Here is a 21,111-nt window from a genome sequence, read left to right as displayed (position 1 = left end):
GGGATTTTATTTACTTTATTACTTAAAAATACAATAATACTTAATAATAGTTCTTACTTTAGTTTTTTTTATTTACCTACACTATTTTTAGTTACTTATCATTACTTTTATTTTCTACTTTATTCCTTACTTTTAGTTCCTATTTTATGACCTATATACCCACATTCATTCACGCATTCATTCAGACGGACGAACAACACAACACAGAGACGAACGAGACGAACGACACATAAGTCGGGTTGGGACCAGTCGGGTCCGGTCGGGTCAGGGTCAGGGTCAGGGTCAGGTCAGTCGGTAACGCCCTTGTCCGGCCTTCTTGTGACCCACCGTCGTGGTGGGGGGGGAGGGGACTGCTCCCACTGGGGCTCGAACCCATGGCCTTCGCTACCCAAAGCGGTAACGCAACACACTCGACCACCGAGCCCGAGACAATCCACTGGTCATAGTGTATTTGTCATCGTCAGAGCAGCTACAAAGAAACTTAAAGAGAAAACCTCTCACTGTCTCCCCTGGGGATTGAACCCGTGATCTGCCGCACCCAAAGCGGCAGTGTAACCTACTCTACCATTAATTAGTGTGATACAGATATTGGTCATAGTGTATTTGACAGCGTCAAAGCAGCACATACAAAGAAACTTAAGGAGGAAGCCAAGAAGCCAACACCAGGGTTTGAACCAGCAATCTCTTGAGTTCATGGCCAGAGCAAGATCCACTACACCAGCGATGGATCTGAGATCAGATGTGTTGGAACTTGTACTGACTCATACGGCTGCACAACAACATACATAACAAAAGCTGAATAAGTGAATAATTATGACAGTCTCCTTCATTGACATGTTTGGTTGGTCTTTGTTGATGGGATTGTTTTGGAGCAGGATGATGATGATGATGATGATGATGAAAACTGTGCGTGGACGTGAACCAGCGACCACTGCGTTGACAGGCAGGGTGCATATCCATTGGACCACAAGTGGATGATGGGAAAAAAAAAAAAAAAACTGGGAGTGCTGATCGTGAGAGGATCCTGGTGTTCAGGGACCGACAGACCCCTCAACCTTTTCCAGCATCATGAGAACAAACTAGCTATAGAGTCAAACAGCATAGATCAGCATCATGCTAATCTATGCTGTTTGACTCTATAGCTACTGTTTGACTCCTTCTCCGGCAAGACATCTAGAGATCTAGAGATAGAGCCTATCTTAGTAACACAATGAAACAGAGGAAGAACACGTTTCAGAAAAGCACCTAGCTTATAAATAACTTTTGTTTTATCAGACTGTAATAACAAAATTAGTTTAAACATAGATGGGCGACGAGCATAGTATTTAGGGAGGTATTTTTCTCTTAGATATACAATACATGTGTTCTTGCATTCAAACAAAACATGGAACTCATCACCAATCTGGCCATCTTTGCATAGATCACATAACCTCCGACTTCTATCGAGTCCTTTATACCTTCCAATAACTTTTGGTATTCTTGTATTGTTTACTCTAAAGTGGCAGAAAGTCAACAATCCAGCATGTCTGCATGAACTCACTAACATACATCTCCACATAAAGTCTGGTCTGGTCCTCACCTCTCCTCTTTTCCCTGCAGCTCCATCCAGGTCCTGAAGACTCTGTCGGATCCGCTTGTCCTCACGGGGACTGTCTGTGTCACAAGAGACAGAGATGGTGAACATGGAGGCTGCTGCTGCATCTCTGTCTTCATTTACTCTCCTGCTTCTTTTCTACATTTATGTCAAATAAACCTCTGGAAACTTTACACTTGGCATCTAGTCAGTATATATGTCTATGAGCGGTGTGTATGTGTGTATGTGATACTAAAACTAACACTGAGCGTTTTCATGCGAGGAATATGATTTAATTTCTAGACTTTTAGATCAGTGTCCAATGAGAAATGATTGATTTGATTAAAAACATGTTGAAATGTCCTCAGAATGAACCAGACACTGTGTAGTCCACAGGTCTGAATATTCATTCATGTGTGTACATGTACAGGTACATACAGTATTCGATACAGGTATGTGTGATGACATAATGAAGCCTTAGTCTTGTTTGTCCCTAAGAGACACACAACAGTCCACCACAGAGCCCAGTTCACTGACAAAAGACAAGTGTAAAGTTTCCAGAGGTTTATTTGACATAAATGTAGAAAAGAAGCAGGAGAGTAAATGAAGACAGACAGAGACGCAGCAGCAGCCTCCATGTTCATCATCTCTGTCTCTTGTGACACAGACAGTCCCCGTGAGGACAAGCGGATCCGATGGAGTCTTCAGGACCTGGACGGAGCTGCAGGGAAAAGAGGAGAGGTGAGGACCAGACCAGACTTTGTGCTCTAACAGTATGTGGAGATGTATGTTAGTGTGTTGCAGACCGGCTGGATTGTTGACTTTGTGCTTTTTGGATATGTGACCACTCTGGTTGACCTACCTACCAGAACTGGATCATGTGTTTTTTTCCACATTGTAAGTGTTTGTCAACTTTATGTAAACTGGTTTTCTGTCATTTAAAACTAACCTGGTGTAATTCTATACTTTGACCAGCAGATGGCACCAAATCAGCAGCTGGAGCCAGGAGTGAGCCACCTCAATGTTTCTGGAGAAAACACAATGTAATGTAAGTATGATTTGTAGCTGAAGTGTTGCAGGTCAAACATTTCTAAATGTCAGGATGAGTGTGACTAAATGTTTTTGTGTATCTGTTGTCCCAGGTGGAGAGTCAGAGGTGTTTGTGAACATCACACTGAAGATGAAGCAGGAGGAGCTGACTGACTGTCTGCACAGCAGTAAGAGCATTTCTTTATTTGTGATTAATGCTAGTTTGTTTTTCTGGGGTTTGGGACCTCATTGATGTGTATCCATGTGTGTATTCAGTAGGTTTATATACGACCAGCTAATTGTAACTGTACACTATAATCGCTATGGTCAATAATCCTTGTGTATAGGTATACATGTTGTGTCTGTTTTACCTTCATGTAGGCTATGTAGCAGATGCTGATTCAGATTTTTTTTTGACTACCACAACTTGTGTCTGTTTTCCACAGGGAGTGGGGGGCAAAGGAATGGAAGCTGAGTTTGATTGGTGCGGCACCTGAAACGAGGAGGAGGAGGAGGGAGGTGGGGTGAGGGGAGAGTGGGGGGCAGTAAAGGAGTGGGTGTGGGGCGAGGAGGGAGTAGGGGGCAAAGGAACAACTTTGGTGCGGCACCTGAAACGATTAACCAACTATCAACTGTCGGTAATTTCCAGCTCCAGAGTGGTAGTTGGTATTTATATGGCACCCCCACTCCTCCCCCCCCCCCCCCCCCCCAACTTCCTCCTCCTCCTCCTCTGCCCCCCACACAGTCTAGTCTGGTCCTCATCTCTCCTTCCTTCAGGTCGTTTAAAACTAACCTGGTGTAATTCTAAGCTTTGAGCACCAGATGGCACCAAATCACCAGCTGGACCAGGAGTGACCCACCTCAATGTTTCTGGATAAAACACAATATTCACACAAAACTGATTTGTAGCTAAACTGTTATTTGGATGAGTGTGTGTATAAAGTGTGACTTAATATTTTTATTTATTTATTTTGTACTTGCAGCTATGCACTTACTCTGTGTATGTAGTTTTATGTATGGCAGCAGTGTTTACTAGTCACTGAAATCAGCTTTGTAATATGATTTAATATGGAAAATTTAGTTTCTAATTAAAACTACAGTGGTTTTAAAATTGAGTTTTAATTTGAAAAACAAAACAGAAAAAACACAGCATGAAAACATCACACGTTTAACACACTATTATTGATATTAAATGTCACCTTCACCGTTTCAATCAGGATCAGAATCAACGTGAAATCCAGTTCAGTCAGATTTAATACATATGAACGACCACAGAGACTCAAGTGGCCTAATATCTACAGCAGAGATGTCCATTTATCATATACGTTTCCATTATGCACTTTTAAAACAACGTTGGAGTAAGCCAGATGCTTTCCAAAACATGCTTCCTCATCCTTTGGAACAAACATCAAGCATTACCACTTGACTTCAATTGTATTGTTAAAGAGGGATGCTTTACTGAAACCAGTACTAATGCATATACAAGACAAAAAGCTTAATGAGCAGAAAAAACAAGCTGGATTTTAAATCTAGAAGCATCTCGACAGCTAGCAGCGTGTCACAGTAACGGCCAGACAAAAGTCCGGTAGACGGAAACACAGCTTTGTACACAAAATAAACACAAGGATACATGCAGAAACCAAAACAAATCAAAACATGCATAAGAGTTAGCTGAACATAGTTCAGAGTATTGGATGTGTCATAAGCACAATGCCATGTAGAGGCATTACTTTGGGCCCACGCTCGGGCGCCACGCTGACACACGGTGCCAGGAGGCCGGAGAGAAGGCGCTTCTTCAGTACACACAGAGGTTCTCTCTCATCAACAGCACGTGCTATTGTACAGGTTATTTTCTTATTTGTACAATGTGACACGTCGGACAGGAAAGAAACCAGTGGGCTATACGTAGCTGGCTTGTAATGAAACTGGATGGTGAGCTCACTGTGGAGACTTTTAATCCCTTGGCGGCCGTTTTGAACTCGCTTTCCACCGTTTGTGGGCTCTACCTGCTTATTGTTTAATTAGCCTAATTAATCAATCAATCAATCAATCAATCACACAGTCTGGTGTGAATAATACTGGGAAATGTTACACAGGGAAAAGTATTATCTTAATAAGTGCTCAGGTAGCCAAACAGAAACAGCTGGATCCATTCAAAACAGCCACCAAGGGATATGAGACCGACCCAAGATGAAGATAGATGTATAACATTTTACTTATTATACATGGTTGGGGTCTGTCCACGTCATAGATCAGAGATGATTAATGATCAGAAATCAGCTCCCTATTGTTTCTCGCATAAAGTTTAATAATCCACTTCCTGTCTTTATAAAGAGGCTAAAAGAAGTTTCAAGATGAACCGACCCCAACCTAAACCAACGCCTGGAAACAGATTCATTCCCTTTCGTCGACCAAAATATACTTCAGGCGTGATTTGTATTGGAGCTCCTGTAGAAAATAAGCCAGCTTCAAAAACCCAAAAGCAAAGACAAAGAAGTCGCGACACCTAAACATAGTAGGCCGACAACTCCTTCTGTTTTCCCTAACATATTTGAAGTCATTGTCTCAAAGCTATTTCCACAAGATTAAAAGTTGGAACAAGTGTTGTGCGTAAAAGCAATACATCGAGAGTGTTTTGATAAATACGGATCAACGAGTCCATGTACTGTATATAACATCAGCGACTTAGTTAATGATACAATTTGTATCAAACAAGGTTTTTCTCTGTCTAGCATGGATTCAGCTGGGATCTGCTACAGACAAAGGGAGACGCTGTTCACCAAAAGCACAGCACGGGGAATCTGTTAAATATATTTACAATACTGTACATACATACACGGTCTGTTTATATACCGATTTCCAGATGTTCTGTCTGTAGCAGAAACCAGAGTTGACCCAAAATAAAGGGCCAGAGAGTGAGAGAGAGAGAGTTAGAGAAAGATAGATAGAGATAGAGAGAGAGAGAGATGTCCCTTACTAAAACTAAGGTACACACGACAGGGTCACCCATCTCTACAGCTACAACTCTGACCAAAAATACCAACGCCATCTCAAATGAGACGACTATCTTTCAGACACTGAATTTTTTCTTCTTTTTTTCTCCAAACCAACATGACGAAAAACCCCACACGACACACACACACAGAGATTAATAGTATAACACACACACATGGTGGTCAAATAGGAGTCATGTGTACCAGACGGGATTCGCCACCTCACAGAAAAACTTCTCTGTGACCGGCTGAAACTCCCGTCCATCTAGAGCCACACACGTGTAAGAAAAATAGATTTTCAAACACTGCTTTGCTCAAATCTAAGAATAAACACAGTGCATGTGATGTGTGCACATCCTCTACTAGTGTGGACGTTAAAAACAATCCTTCATATCTGGTGAAATCAATTCATTAAGTTGGGATTGGGGTGTAAAATTTAAAAGAAAAAAGTGCCTTTACATTTTGATGCATCACAAGTATTGCATGTGAAGGACACACATAAGAAGATGCTGAATAAATACAAAAAAAAAGAGTAGATGTAGTCGCACACGTTTCTCTTCACACTTTTTGTCTGGTTGAGTTGAGTCGGTCGTCGCGGTGACGAGAGCTGGATCCGTGAAAACTCTTTGAAAAAAGGAAAAACGCCGCCATGCAAAGTGTTGCAACGGCAGGGTTTTGTTTGTGTTTCTGTTCTCCTGTTTTTACCCACAATGCACCAGCTCGGGCCTCAGTAGCCCGTCTGGGCCTTCTCTGCCAGGATGGCGGCGGCGAGCTGCTGGGGGTCCGTGACGTGGGGGCTCCTCGCCATCACCCGGCTCACCAGCTCCGAGGGGAAGATGTTGCACAGGTTGACGTAGACTTTCTCCCGCACGTCGCCGTAGTGGGGGGCGTGCACGGGGGAGTCCGAGTGCTGCTGCATATAGGAGGAGGGGGGGCCGGCGGCGTGGGCGAGGCGGCCGCAGTGAGGCGGGTAGGGCGGGAGGGGAGCGCTGGACGGGTGAGGCGGGTGAGAGGAGTGGGCCGAGGGCGGGTGGCTCAGGTAGTGCGTGGGGGACGGGTGGAGGGCGTAGCCGTCCTGCGTCCACGGGGGGGCGTGCCAGGACGACTGGCGTGTGTCCGGGAGGCTCTGATAGGCCGACGGCTCGTACCGGGACGACGGCGGCGGTGGCGGGCGACCGTAGTACGAGTCCCAGCCGGGCAGAGCTTTGGGGCGGTGGTGACGGTGCGACGCCGAGAGGTGCTCGTACAGGTGGGAGTCGGACACGCTCTCGGCTCGCGTCGGCGCCAGGCAGCGGCCCAGCGGCGAGCCGGGCGGGTGGGGGCTGGACTGTGGAAGGGAGTGGTAGTCGCCCGGGCAGCTGGAGCGAGCGGCGAGCGGCTGGTGCTGCAGGTGCGGCGGTAACGGGTAGAGGGGGCGCTTCGGGGGGGCGTCGGGCGGCGGCGGCGGCTGCTGCTGGTCGTGGGCGCAGCTCGGCCCGCGCGTCACGCTCATGTGGTAGCCGTGGCCGTGTGGGATGTTGGTGTAGTCGGCGGGATGGAGGCCGCCGCACAGGTCGTGGCTGGACGAGGCGGCGTGGTGCGCGTACATCCGGCCGTGGAAGTGGACGTTGTCCTCCAGTAAGGCGTCCGGCGGGGGGCAGCCGGGACACGGCCGCTCGCCGTACGAGTCGCAGCTGCTGCCGCAACTGGCGCTGCTCTCGCTGCCGCACTCGGAGCCGGCGGAGCCCAGCGAGCCCAGACGCAGGTCGGCGTCGTTGGGGAAGCGGCAGTCCGGGCTGCGCCGCGAGGCCAGGCTCAGGCCGGAGTAGGCGCGCGTCACCGAGTAGTAGCTCAGGTCGGGCGACTCGCAGTGGGGGTACAGGTCGTGGCCGGGCGCCGGGAGGAGGCCGTGAGGAGTGGGCGCTCTGGACTGTTGGTCCTGCGGGAGGCTGAGGCCGGACGGCGGGCCGCCGGGCGCCGCGGACATGGTGACGCCCACACCGCCGCCGCCGCTGCTGGTAGAACCGCTGCTGCTGCTCTTCTGGCTCTCCGCCCGCCCCTTGGCCAGCAGCTTCTCCTCGGCGTCGCTGTAGGACAGGGCTCGGATGCTGGGGTCCGACTGCCTCTTGGTGGCGCCCTTCTTGGCCTCGATGCTGCCGGCCGGCACGCTGTGGCTCTTCACCAGCCCGGCGTCGCCCTGGTTCTTCGTGGTCACGCAGGTCTTGGCGCTGGCTCGCAGCTCGTCGGCCACGGCGCGCTGCGGCTGGGCGCCTCGCTCCGGGTGGTAGTACTTACACTTGTGGCCATAAGTGCACTTCTTTCCTGTAACCAAGAGACAGAAGGTCTCAGTTTGATGGCATAATAAATATAATCAATTTTCCGATTTATATCGATCTTCATTTGATTCATAAGATCTTTTATCATATATTATTTTCTATTTCCTCTATTCGTCTCCTGCTATCGACTGTTAAAGCAGTTGCACTGTTAAACTTCTGGAGTGGGTCATGTTAAATAAATGTACATTATTGTAACTGCTTTTTGGTCAATTTTTAATGTAAAGATTATTATTTTTAATAATGCACCAGGTTAGAGAGTTCCATCTTTGTACAATTTGCAGCATTAGTTCTGTGAAAATCTCTTTCATAACCAAGCAAAACTGGTATTAAAACTGAAATATTTCTGAATGAATGAAGTTAATATATTGCCCACACAAACGTTTTCAGTAGGACTTTAAATTCCTTTAAATGATTTCAACACATTTTTTTTAGATGCGTTATACAGAATCAGAATCAGGGACAGGTCAATTACCAGTAGTTCTAGTCAAATAACCCAAACCAAGTATTGAGTGCATAATGGACATAGTTTTCAGAAGGCCAACATTTCCATGTTAAAAATGTTTTTTGTTATATTCAAAATTTTTTGAGATACAGAACTTGAGGTCTTCATTAAATGTAATCATTACAATTAAAAGAAATGAAATAAATAAAGACCTGAAATGTCATTCTGTGTGTAATGGATCTATATGATGTATTAGTTTCAGTTTTTGAATTGAATTACTGACATAAATAAACTTTTCTAATGTATTAAGATGCAGCTGTGGGTTCAGGTGAATTCTGTGCGTGTGTGTGTGTGTGTGTGTGTGTGTGTGTGTATGTATGTGTGTGGTCGCACCGTATGGACAAGGCTGTTTCTTCTGCTCGGGCATGACGGGTCTTTTCCTCAGGAAGTTGTCTAAGCTGGGGCCGTGGCGCCCGAGAGGGTCGTCTGGGGGCATGAATCTGAGACACAGAGAGGACGCATCACACAAGCAGTTAATAAAGCATAATGATGAAGAGCGCTTTAAACCTTCCTTATGTCACCACTCTCCCTCCTCCTCCTCCTCCTCCTCCTCCTCCTCTACTCACTTGTCGTTGACAAAGGAGTACATCAGCAGCCGCTCATCAATGAACTTCTTCCACTCGGGCTTCTCATTAGCCAGGTCCCGGTAGTTGTCGTTGGAGACGATGATGCCGTCTGACTCATACGCCAGCTTGACAATGAAGCGGTCGTCATAGCAAACCACGCGCCGGCCTTGGACTCGTCGTGAGGGAGTGAAGACGAGAATCTTCTCCTTCTCCAGGCGACGCAGGTTCTCTTGATCTGTGGACGAGGAGGTTTACGTTACGGTGAGGTCAGAAGAAACGTGTTACTGCCTCCACTTTGTGTGTGTTTGTGTGTGTGTGTCGCTCTAACCCGTTATAGGTGCATCGGGCCGGGATTGCTCCTTCCTCCAGGCGGGCACAAACACTGTGATGTCATGATGGCCGCGCTCGAGGAACCAATCCACAGCCAGCTGGATGCCCTGGCATGAAAACACCTCCTTGTTGCCATGACTGCAGGACACAGCAAAAAAAAGGCAGAAGGGAAACAGCAAATTAACACTTGAAATAAGAAAAATAAAACGTTTTTTTTGTGTGACTTAGGGCCTCATTCACCAATATCTTCTGAGGGATTTTCTTAGATTCTTTCTTAAGTCGTTCTTAAAGGGATAGTTCAACATTTTGGCAAATTGGCCCATTGCCATAATCCCTATAGTTTTAGCAGTAGGTTCGTTACCTTTAATTGTTGGTGCAAGCTGTTTTTAGAACGGCGGAGCAGAGCCGTGAGCTGCTCAGAGCTACACTACGGAGGCTAATGGGATTGACAAGTTGTGACCTGCAGATTCACCATGCTATGAGAAAATAATGTAACATTATGAGACGGAGTTGTTTTAGAGGTAAATTCATGCAAAATCGCTGATGCACGTTCCCGGCGGAGGTAGTTTTTCAGCAAGCAGTCTCTGCATTTGCCTTGAGAGCAGCTCGCGGCTCTGCTCCGCCGTTCTCAAAAAAGCTTGCACCTCCAATTAAAGGTCACGAACCTACTCCTAAAACTATAGGGATTATGGCAATGGGCCAATTTAGCAAAATGTTGAACTATCCCTTGGGGCTCAGTGTGATCTGTGGTGCTGTCCTCACCTCATGGCCACGTTGCTGCCGTCCACCACGATGGGCCGCAGGTTGTCCTGGTCGCACAGGGAGTCTGACGGACAGGGCGAGTCCGACCTCTGACCCTCCAGCGCGTCGGAGCAGCCGCAGGACGAGGAGGAGGACGAGGAGGACGAGGTGGAGGCCAGCGACGACCCGGCCGGCTGCTCGCTGTCCGCCGTCTTGGTGCCCAGCTTGACCAGCTCCCCCAGGATGTCGTTGATGAGGGTGTCGGGGCCGAGCTTGGACAGCACCAGCCGCACCGTCTCCTCGGAGTAGCCCAGCTTCAGGGCGAAGTCCAGCTTGGCTTGGTACTCCTTCCCCCCGGCCTCGGGTTTGGAGGGGCGGGGGTCCGATGGGGTCTTACATGGGGAGCTGGGCGGGGACCGGGCGTCGCGTTCGAGCTCTAATGAGAGTTCAGACGGGAGCCCCTCGGTGCCTAAGTCCACACACTGGGTCCGACAGAGCGGCTGGTGGGTGTTCTTACTGTGGGTGGACCCTCCCTCTCCTCCGTCAGAGCTGGACGACGGCGGCGGCGGCGATAACGGTGGCGGCGGTGGCTCTCGCTCTGCATCAGGTGCGGGGTTTTCCTCCTCCGCCGTGGCCGGTGGAGGAGGGGAGTCGGCGTTGCTGCGGTTACAGGAGCTTTCCCCCTGCTCCTCCATAGCAGGGGGCCCGTCTGCGCCGCCAGCCTGCCGGTCGGACCCCGCTACGTGGAGATACTCCAGATCCAGCCCCAGGTCGAGGATGTGGCCCGCTCCCGCCTCCACATGGTCTTTCTGACCCATGGAACTGTCACAGACATCCAGCACCGCGGGCCGACGGCTGCCCTCTCACAAAGCTGCACTCATGGGCGCCTGAGGATGAGGAGACAGGGACATAATGTTTAAGATAGATAGAAAGTTTAATAATCCTTCACAGAAAATGGTTATGGTAATGGTTATTATTCTGTAGCAGCATTCACATGTCATTCATTGCAACAATAAAAAAAAGAAACAGATCTATCTGAAGAATTGCAGACCTAAATACAAAATTAAGTGATAAAACACCCAATAAACTAATACACCTACAAGTAGAAATGCAAAAATACATAAATAAATATATCAGAGTTACAAGACTAAAACTAGTTCATTAAAACTAGCACATTATTAATTCAGTTGATTAACAACACACTTCAGTGATGTAGTGGGAGCTGTATTGTTGTTATATTGAGGGTCAGAACAATATTCTCTGTGGTGCGGACGGTTTTCAGGACAAGGATCCCTAAACCGATGAAGAAATGGAGCAGGGACCCCCTACTACATATTATAATAATAATAATAATGAATTTTATTTATAACGCACTTTACTACTACATTTAACAAGAACAACCTCAAATTGCTACAACAGCAACCGAAAAAGAAAAAAGTTAAAACAAGAGTTAAAAACAGTTATCAAAGTAACAAAGGTAAACAATTACAGATATAATGTATAAATATAAAAATATTAAACTGCTTAGCCTACAAAGCGTGGACAAACCACCGAGGCTAAAAACCTATTTATTTAGGATGGCTTTAGCATGATGACACTTTTATCTTATTTGATCATGCTGTATTGCTTTCACTGTATTTTATTGTTTTTATTTATTCTTCTTTTTATCTATTACCTGCTGTAAAGCACTTTGGTACACCGAAAGGATTGTTGTAAAGGGCTGTATGCATAAAGTACATTTACATTTACATTTATCAAACTATTCAGATAATACGCAGGTTCATATTTGCATGTTTTTATTTAAACATGTGCAGGTACAGTGAGTAGGGGGCCAACAGACCTTGTGCTCAGTGCTAGTATCAACAATATCTATCAATTGCCTGACAATCAAGCGTACAAGCTGTTCAAATTGTTGTTTTTATTTTAAACATAAATGTGGAAACGAAAAAAAAGAAAGAGTTCCTCCGCGGACCCCCTGTTGAAGACCTCGGGTGTAGACAATAAAAAACTATTTAAGAGATTTTTTAAAAAAGCACATGATGTGAAGACACTGTGAGGCGTTAGAAAAGTAACCGGTGGCCTGAAATACCAGAGAAACTATTTGCAAAGTGAGAATTTGCATTCAGCTCCTGTTGCAACAGGATAATTCAGAGTCAACACTGAGCGTCACTTTAGGGAAATCTGACTTCAGCCCCCCCCCACCACCACCACCACCACCACCACCACCCCAAACACTGTGAGCCATCTTGTTTACACTCACTGGCTCTAACGCTCTGTGTCTCGGGCAGTTGGGGCCTCCAGACTGAGCGACACAAAGAGGCGGTGGGTGGGGGCCGCTCACTCTAATTAATGGACTCCCGCGTGTTTTTTTCTTCCTGGTCTGGCCCCAGTGTGTTCATACGGGGGGCCACGCCACAGCACATCAATCTAACAGGGGAACAGAGGGTGGACCGTTTTCTTTTTTTTGTGTTTTTTTTTAAAAAGGCCGACCCCCCACCACCAGCAGCACCATCCTCATATTCTACCTGGTAATTAAGGTCCATATGCTTCTTCCCACTGGGGCGGCAGAGTCACTCATTAAAACTCAGAGGGGCTCTCAGCCAATCATCATGATGCGTTCAGGCACCGAAGCCGTGGGGATCTGGGAGGATAGGGCGGCTGCTAATCTGATCGGTTTAAACTGCACACAAATTACAGGAGGCGCTTTGAGAAGTTAATCTGAGTTCACGAAACCGATATGTTAATCTCTGCAAACAAAGTCGCACAGGCCAGGTGTACAGGAACAGCCATTGAACGTCACAGTTTCTATGTTATTTAAGGCGAGACACTGCAGGCAAAAACATGCACTGATCAATTTTGAGATTTTTCTTCCTTAACATGTATTCTTTCAGAAAAGTTGAAAGAAATGGGAGAAAATACACATTAAGCTTTTTATTTTACTTCAGTTTGTCTCTTTCATCAGTAGATTTCTCCTAAATTCACCAAAAGTTAACGTGCTGTGGTGTCTGACCCATGTCATGTCAGGTATCAGTGTAAAGCTCTCTCTCTCCTGAACAATGATGTAGGCTCCAGAAATTGCCATTTCCTCCGTGTCCGCAACCAATCGTAAAAGTATAATTTACATTAAAAATCTATGGAATTTTACAGTACAAGTCTTTAAAGGCCGTTTTCTCAAAATGAGTTTATCCTCAGACTCTTGAGCTAGAAATCTCCACTTCAGCAGCTCTTACAGACACCAAACCTTCCAGTTTTATTCCTGTCTATATCCTGAAGGTTTTTTACAGAGGGGTTTGTTGATATATCAGTCACAGCCTGATTTACACAACGTTTTATTCCTAAAAACATGGTGAAATTGGACTTTTTTTGGGCGACTGACAGTACTTTCTCATTTACAGAGTGATAAAAAGAGAAAAACTTCTGACACTAATGTGTAAACAAAATAAAACAAGAATTTTGAGTGGCTTTATCCATTTTTCAGATTTCAGTTCTGGAAATGTATGCAGATTAGCGCATATTTCATCAGATATTGTCTCATTTAGCCTACATATTTAAACATAAAATTTATCGTATTTAAAATGTTTACCCTATTCACCTGTAGTGTCCCTCCTTTAAAAAAAAAAAAAAGTAATAATAATACCAGTGAACTCATCAGCAAACAAGACAGACGTCGCCTGGAGCTTTTAAACTGGAGCATCATCATCATCATCATCAGGGCGAGACAGGCGATGGGAGAGAGGGGGAAGTGACTTAAAGCTGGCGGCTGGGAGGGGGGGGGGGGGGTGGAGGAGCGAGTGTGCATTTTATGAAAAAGGGGCTGCCTAGCAACATGGTCGAGCTACTGTTGCTAAGCTACAGCTGTTGAAAGCATTCTCCCTCCCAAATGCCAAGACAGAGGCTGCAGCGTTTCAGTCGGCGACACACACACACACACACACACACACACACACACACACACACACACACATACATATGTGCACATAAAAAAAAAGGTCTGGTGAGGGGCTTAAGTGTGCCTCCCTCCCTGGCAACCCCTCCCTCACCCCCTCTGCCATCCAAGACAACAATAGACCTGCAGTAGTGATTGGGAACCTGGCATCCACCACAGTGGGCGTTGATGGTGCCCATGCACACATGAACACACACACACACACACTGAACACACACACGGTGACTCATACTGCTGTGGAGAGAGAGAGAGAGGTAGAAGCAATCGGGAACATTTCATGCGCACTCTCTGTTGACGGTCTAAACGGACGCGTCCAAACTACTTCTGTCAGGCCTGACATCATCCAGTCTGAAGCACACACACACACACACACACACACAATGCACATCGGCGCCACGGACGCACCACAATACAAAACACACTCAGATCCACCCACGGCGACGACGGCCTCCAAGCTTTCAGAAAAGAAAAAAAAAACCTTCAATTGCACAAACTGGTCGTCACAGAAATGACTTTCTCAGACATCAGGTGGATCTGTGCATCAGAGATGTTGGTGATGAAGTTAATAAAACCAGGCTGGAGCTTGCAACTTATTTACTACTATATATACACAACATATCAACTTATGCAGAATAATGAAGTGGTGATGAGTTCCTCAGATCCCCATGCCTACGGCTGCAATTAATGATGTTTAATAATCAGTTATTCTGCTGATTAGTTTCTATTAGTAGCCATGACATCTACACTGGTAGATTTGGATATAAACTATTAGAATAGAAGTAAAAATGAGCAAAAAGATACTGGTTTTTCACATTTAATTAAAGCAACTGTGCCCCAGTAACATTAACCTTCTTTTATTTTGGTGCAATCTTTACAAATCTGATCCCAATCCTGTTAGAGCCTGTTAAATAAAAGTCTGCGAGTGTGGTCTCTCTGGGTTCCACTCAGTCCGTTGGTGCATTGTGGGAATCAGGCCTCAGTCTTTAACCTAACGGACCAACAACTAAACAGCAGAGCCACCTCATCACATCACACCATCTCCAGACCTGCAGGCTGAGTGGGTGCATCTTTTAAAACATCAGCCGGTCAGCTCCCACACACACACACACACACACAGTAGCAGCGCTGCTCGGCTTTGATGGAGCCAGTAATGAATATGTAACACAGTCGCTCCTTACAGCGCTTTGTATGTGGGAGCTTTGTGTAAGTGTGTGCGATGGGGGGAGGTAGGAAGAGGGGGAGGTATAGTCTGAGAGGGGGCACAGGGAGGACAAGGGGGGGGGGGGGTCTGCATGACCGACACTGTGCAAAACTTATTGTAAGAAAAAAAAAAAAAAAAAGTGTGTAGTGTACATCTAGATGGCGCGCTAGGCTTTCCCCGCCAGCAACAGGGCAACAGATGTCTGCTGAGCGGTGCTTGCAACTGGTGTCTCCCCCCTCACACACACACACACACACACACACACACACACTGCACCTCACTCTTGTTTCCAAACATCCAATAAAACGACAAGAAAGAAACAGCAGGATGGACACACACACATACACACACACACACAGGGTCAGATATACACTGTGAAAGCTGCACTCTATCACACATACTTTCCAAGGCTGACCCAGATAAAATGAAGCTTTTTCTCACCCCCACCCCCCCAAAAAAAAATCCCCAACCACGCACACACATATGTACCCCCCCTCATGTTTCATATCAACACACATCACACTGTTTTCAAATTTAAACAACTGCAGTGGCGGTGAAACAGCTGCAGACTTCAGCAGAAGTTGAAGCAGGTGCAGCAGCACAGTCAGAGCTGGAAACTGTTATGAGTCTGTGTCAAAGCTGCACTATTCAGCTTCTCATGCAAAAGCAGCGGTTAAAGTCGGTTTGTCACTTACTGACACAAACTGATCTGGAGGCAGAGAAATTGGGGCTTTATTTTGAAAAGCTTCATTTAAATTCAGGCAAATCTTGACATTTAGAGTGCATCGGTGATTTGTGAATGATGCTGCAGGAAGCCAGTCAGTCAGTCAGTCAGTCAGTCAGGTAACACTGCTGCAGCATCAGTGAGACAAAGCAACTACAAATCACAGTTGCCACAAATTGACATTTAGAATATAAAAGTTACAGCTAAAAAGTCAAATTTCAGAATAAAAGTCAGGTTATAAGCGTCACACTTACCAGGATTAAAGAGAAAGTGCATTAGGTCATGTTCGCGTGTTTAAATCCTTCATAAACCAGACAGGGAGAAACACTGGAGGTGACACAGAGGAAAGAACAAGTGCCAAAGTTTCCTCAGCAGCTACATCCAAACCCGATGTTAGTTTAGAGCTGCAGGTGAAGCACAGACACAGACACAAACGCCTCCTCCTCTGTCCCCCCGTCTCAGAGTGTCCTCCAACCAGGACTGTGCTCCGTCCCTCCGTCAGGTCCTACCGAGGCAGGCAACTTGGACAATGAGTGGCAGAACAGATGGAGCAACAATGTCTGCCATTCCCTCGCTCAGAGTGGCTGCATCCTCCACCAATCACAGCACAGCAGCGGCCCTTACAATGAGACGCAGAGACAGGGAGGAGGAGGAGGAGGAGGAGGAGGAGGAGTGGCTGTGGGCAAATGCCTGCAACACCCAGTTTCCCCAAGGCACGCGTACTCAATGTGCACACACACACACACACACACACTACCCGGTCTGAAAGGGCTTCCCCTGTGTGGCCGATGAATCAACGAGGGGTGGGCGGCCGAACAATGGAGCCACACAATGGGAGGCTGGAGAGGGCAGCTGCAGTGTGAGGGCTGCTGCTATTACGGCCCAGGGCAGCAATGGAGAACACCTGGCTGCAGAGCGCCACAGTCACTCTCCTCCCTTTGTCTTGGCCTCGGGGGGTGGGGGGGGGGGGTTGGGGGTAGTAGTGGTGGAAGTGGAAGGGGAGGGAGGGAGGGGCTCAAACTGAAAGAAAAGAGCGAAGCTGACTGAAAGACTAGTGTGGCCTTTAAGAGAGTGCATGAGTAAAGAGGAGAGTGTGGCTGGGCTGAAAGGGGAAAAGGGCCAGTGAGTGTGTGTGTGTGTGTGTGTGTGTGTGTGTGTGTGTGTGTGGGGAGGGGGTGTGAGGGACATCAAAAAGTTTTATGTCCAGATGAGTATGAGGAGGGGACCTGTGCCTCATTGTTGCGGCACACTTAGGGCAGATGACTCGGAAACACAAATCTTTCCCTCTCTGTCTTTAATGTGACTGCGCACAGATGTAGGGATGGTAAATGTAACTAAATAAAACCTAGAAATAAAAGTCAAACTACTTATATATTAGTGTTTGTTTTTTGTTTTTTTTTGCAGTGCTGTCACTGTGACATAAATGCATATTAAAGATTACACTGTTACACATAATACAAAGCCACTACAGAGCACAGAGACAATGGAGAAGGGGATTAAAAGGATACTTCAGCCAAAATCTATAATTCACCAATTTTCTACTCACCGCCATGCCAAGGAAGGGTTCGGAGAACTTTCAGAGCTACTACTACAACAAGGATAAAAACAGAGATCAAATAAATTTTTTCCAAACAACTTTTTCATGTGGCGGCTTCAGGACACTTGGGTCAGTACAGACGAGCAGTATGGAGGTATCTGGATGTTTCTAAGTGTGTTTTTTTTGGACGATTCAAAAGTGAGCTCTATCCGCCGCCATTATATGTAAATCTGTTGCCAGTCGGACCCCCGCTGGAACTACAAAAGCATTTTGATAACTCAGAAAGTTCTCCCAACCCTTCCTTGGCATGACGGTGAGGTGAGTAGAAAATTGATGAATTATCGATTTTGGGTGAAGTATCCCTTTAAATTTTGCATTAGTGCAACACAACTATATGCTAAACCAGACTATAGGAGAAACAGAGCAAATATAGCTATTGAATAAAGAAGCCAATAATAATATTTGACTAGATATTAGAGCTTTTCACATGTCTCAAAGACAGCAATAATAAATGACACTGGAGACGAGCCAAGTCACACAATGACTCCCTGTAGCTGTTCTCACTCCAACAGTTCATCCAGGGTTTACAGCTCCAATATAGTCAAATTAAAGCAGGTTGTACAACACAAACCCTCCAAGAGAGCTTCTGCATCTAAATGTAGCAGGCGGTGAAGGCATCTCACTGTGCTGTCTGGTTAGTCCCATCGGCTCCACTAATGTGGGTGTTCACATGGCATCAAACTCAGCCAGAAAGTGAAACTCTCATTGTCACAGTTGACCTTTCTCTCCCACACACACACACACACACACGCCAAGAGGTCTTCAGCGCTGCATGAAGCCATCTGAGGTGATCTAAGCTCCTGATGCATCGGTCCAAATCCCAAAGACGCTTGGCTTCCCGTCTCACACACACACACACACACACACAGATACACACACAAAGAGGAGCAAGAAAATCCTCTTTAGCGAGACGCTGGCAGAGGGAGCGTCTGGCGTTTTTACTTAACAGCCTCACAGAAAATGAGTCATCGCCGTTACAGCTGCTGATTAATGTTCTGTCAATCAACTAATAATCAATTAAAGCTGATATCATTTCAGCAAAATAGAAGCACATGTAACACATTTATGATGCTGGTGTTTCTCCATTAATACTGAAAAAACATTCAACTTACTATCATATAGGAAAAAAGCAACAGAAATGTATTGAAAAAGATAAATTGATTAAAGCAGAAGTAAGCGATCCGGTCGTTTTGGCTAACTTCCTGTCAGCTGATGGAGTTAGCAGTCCCCGCCCTCGTCCCTACGTCACCACATTCACGCGCATCCCTTGGCTGCACACACAGAGAGGACCGCCCCTTTATGCCGTTCTCTCTCCTCATTGGATAAAGGTTGTAGGATACAAGGAAAGTTTTCTCCTCGGCTTACAGCAGAGCAGAGTGACTGACAGACCCGTGTTTCAGACCAAACACTCTATATAAGTGATTGTTGTCGGAAGATATAACTATTTAAGACTTATATTAACACAAACATTCCGCTTACTTCTGCTTTAATAGTTTGCAGATTCAAGAGTGTTTACTTCTGCTTTAATTATCCACAGAAGATGAACTGACAAAATTTGGAGCTAATTTCTTTAGAGAAAAGGGAAAATTTGGACCTTTTCTAATATTTGATAGACTCAACAATGAGTCTGTGGTTAAAAAACATTTCATTACTACACAATACAACACTCCTACACTGCCAAATTGTAAATAGTAACAGTGTGATCCCATTACCCTGTTTTAAATAACACCGGAGGGCAACATGTCTGCCAACAGAAATACTTGTTTAGGGCAAGACAAAGCTGAATATCGAGGACAATCTTTGGTGACAGCAGGAAGTCAGGTCAGTCTGTGGTGTCAGTGCAACTCTTTCCACTCGCCAAGTAAAATAAAGTTCAGTTTCAGCCCCGCGGCTTAACAGGAAAACAACTGCCTGACAAAATAAGAGCGCGTCCTGAGTCGGATAAACATGATGAAGGGAGACACAGCAGCTGACCACCAGCACTGTATCCACACACACACACTCACAGAGACACAGGAGCGCTCTGGAGACCATCTGTCGCAACAAACAGGTGTGTGTGAGTGTGTGTGTTGCTCCCAGCAACTGCAAAAACAACAGGATGATCATTTTTCCCCTTTGGAGGCTGATAACACTAAACACATACAGGACTGTCAGTGTATTTGATGGCGTTTTAACTCGAACTAAGGCTTAGAAAATGATCAGAAAGCAAAAAATGTTACAAGCATCCAGCAGAAGTCATTTAGAGAAACTTGTGCAAAGATTTTAAGAGTTTATGATCATTTAAAAACAGCAAATCCTCATCACTCCAGGAGGTTGAAAACGCATCCTAACAACTGTCCCGGGTCAACAGAAGGAGACCCTGTGACCTCTGACCCTGCCCCTGCTGACAGTCGCGCTCCCCACCCTCAGAGTGCACTGTGTTCATGCACATGTCAAAATCAATACTCAACAACATGAAAAGTGAACAGATGATGCCTGTGTGGAGAGTCTGATCTTTACAAAGCACACTGAATCTTATAAATGATGAACCTGAACAGCATGCATATGAACTATTTAAATATTAAAGCAGTTTAAAATATGTTTTAAAAACTAAGTGTAGAGTCAGGGGGAACTGATGCCTGGCGATGGGATGGTGACAGTCTGCTGCTATAAGGCTTGTGCACCCACCAGGAAAAAAAAACAACATCCAAAAAGCCTGAGCAGCTCCAGCTCTGAGCCTCATGGAGCCACTGCTAAGCTGCGTGCAGCAGAGACACAGCTGTCAGGACAGGAGGGGGACAGAGACACAGACACAGTTGACAGGTGGAAAAAGACACTGAGTCTTCAGTATCCCCATGTATACCCCCATAAATCCAATAGAAAGCCGACAACCAGTGGGAGCTTGTTTTGCTCAGGCCTCCCTCCCTCCCTCCACAGCAACAAAACAGCCATTTAAATGTCTCTAAAACTGCAGTCCCACTTAATAAATCATTACAACAACACAGCAGCATCCCTCTGCAGCCTGTTGACGCTTCAATATGCAACACAACTATACCACAGATGTTGGAGCTATAAGGGGAGCGCGCAGGGGCGTGCATGGGCACTGCAAACCAACACCGTCACGACCTCCCTGCAGCCCCCCCTCCTCCCTCCACCCTCCTCCCCCCCAACACCAACCTGCAGCTCCTCCGACAAACAGGTCCGCTTACCGCCGGGTCAACTCACCTGTTCAGGGCCGCCGCCGCCGCAGCTCGGAGACGACACACGCACACACGCGCACATACATTCACGCACACGGAAAGAAAAAGCACCGAGCAAACGTTCCCATCACATACTGACTGGCGACGCAAAAACATCCGGCTGGATTGCAGCGTGACCCAGCCGAGCTGCGTCAAGCGACACCAAGTAACGGCGCGACTTCCGCTCTGTTGGCTTTTCAAAATAAAAGCAATAAGCGCTTTCAAGCAGAGAACGGAGCTCTTTCTACATTAAAAACGTACGTGTTGCCATGCGACACGACGCATTTTAGTTTTTCTACACAATTTATGTTTGTTTGCGATGTTTTATAAACAATATTAGTTTTTTAAATCATACCTTCAACGTAAACCGGAAACT

At 46.2% G+C, this 21,111-nt stretch overlaps 2 protein-coding genes across 10 annotated transcripts in view; one reads left to right on the top strand and one right to left on the bottom strand.

Moving 5' to 3' along the window:
* The window catches only part of LOC146990722 (uncharacterized), a 142,876-nt gene that overhangs the window by 4,653 nt on the left and 117,112 nt on the right, over window positions 1–21,111 (top strand). For 2 of the 9 annotated variants that reach the window (XR_015037634.1, XR_015037630.1), the window contains exons 1-3: window positions 2,025–2,314; window positions 2,549–2,616; window positions 2,716–2,790. The exons of 2 other annotated variants lie outside the window; for them this stretch is intronic. Coding sequence is in view for 3 of the 7 variants with exons in the window: in XM_085798497.1 (XP_085654623.1) it covers window positions 2,177–2,314; window positions 2,549–2,616; window positions 2,716–2,729 (220 nt within the window). In the remaining 4 variants the exon portion in view is untranslated. Of the gene's footprint in view, window positions 1–2,024; window positions 2,315–2,548; window positions 2,617–2,715; window positions 2,791–21,111 lie in introns of those variants that run through there. 5 more of the 9 variants (XR_015037631.1, XM_085798497.1, XM_085798516.1 and 2 more) reach the window with 5 other exon arrangements.
* LOC146990731 (putative ribonuclease ZC3H12C) lies at window positions 4,333–20,880 on the bottom strand. The gene is made up of 6 exons (XM_085798481.1): window positions 20,722–20,880; window positions 10,071–10,936; window positions 9,307–9,446; window positions 8,979–9,213; window positions 8,746–8,852; window positions 4,333–7,896 (listed from the first exon to the last, which is right to left on the bottom strand). The coding sequence occupies exons 2-6, from the start codon at window positions 10,865–10,867 to the stop codon at window positions 6,323–6,325; spliced, it is 2,853 nt and encodes a 950-aa protein (XP_085654607.1). The 5' UTR covers window positions 10,868–10,936; window positions 20,722–20,880; the 3' UTR covers window positions 4,333–6,322.

Source organism: Trachurus japonicus, chromosome 2, assembly GCF_045865225.1.
Source record: "Trachurus japonicus isolate A0001 chromosome 2, Traja_1.0".
NCBI classification, from domain to species: Eukaryota; Metazoa; Chordata; class Actinopteri; order Carangiformes; family Carangidae; genus Trachurus; species Trachurus japonicus.
This window is presented reverse-complemented; position numbering and strand designations above follow the sequence as displayed.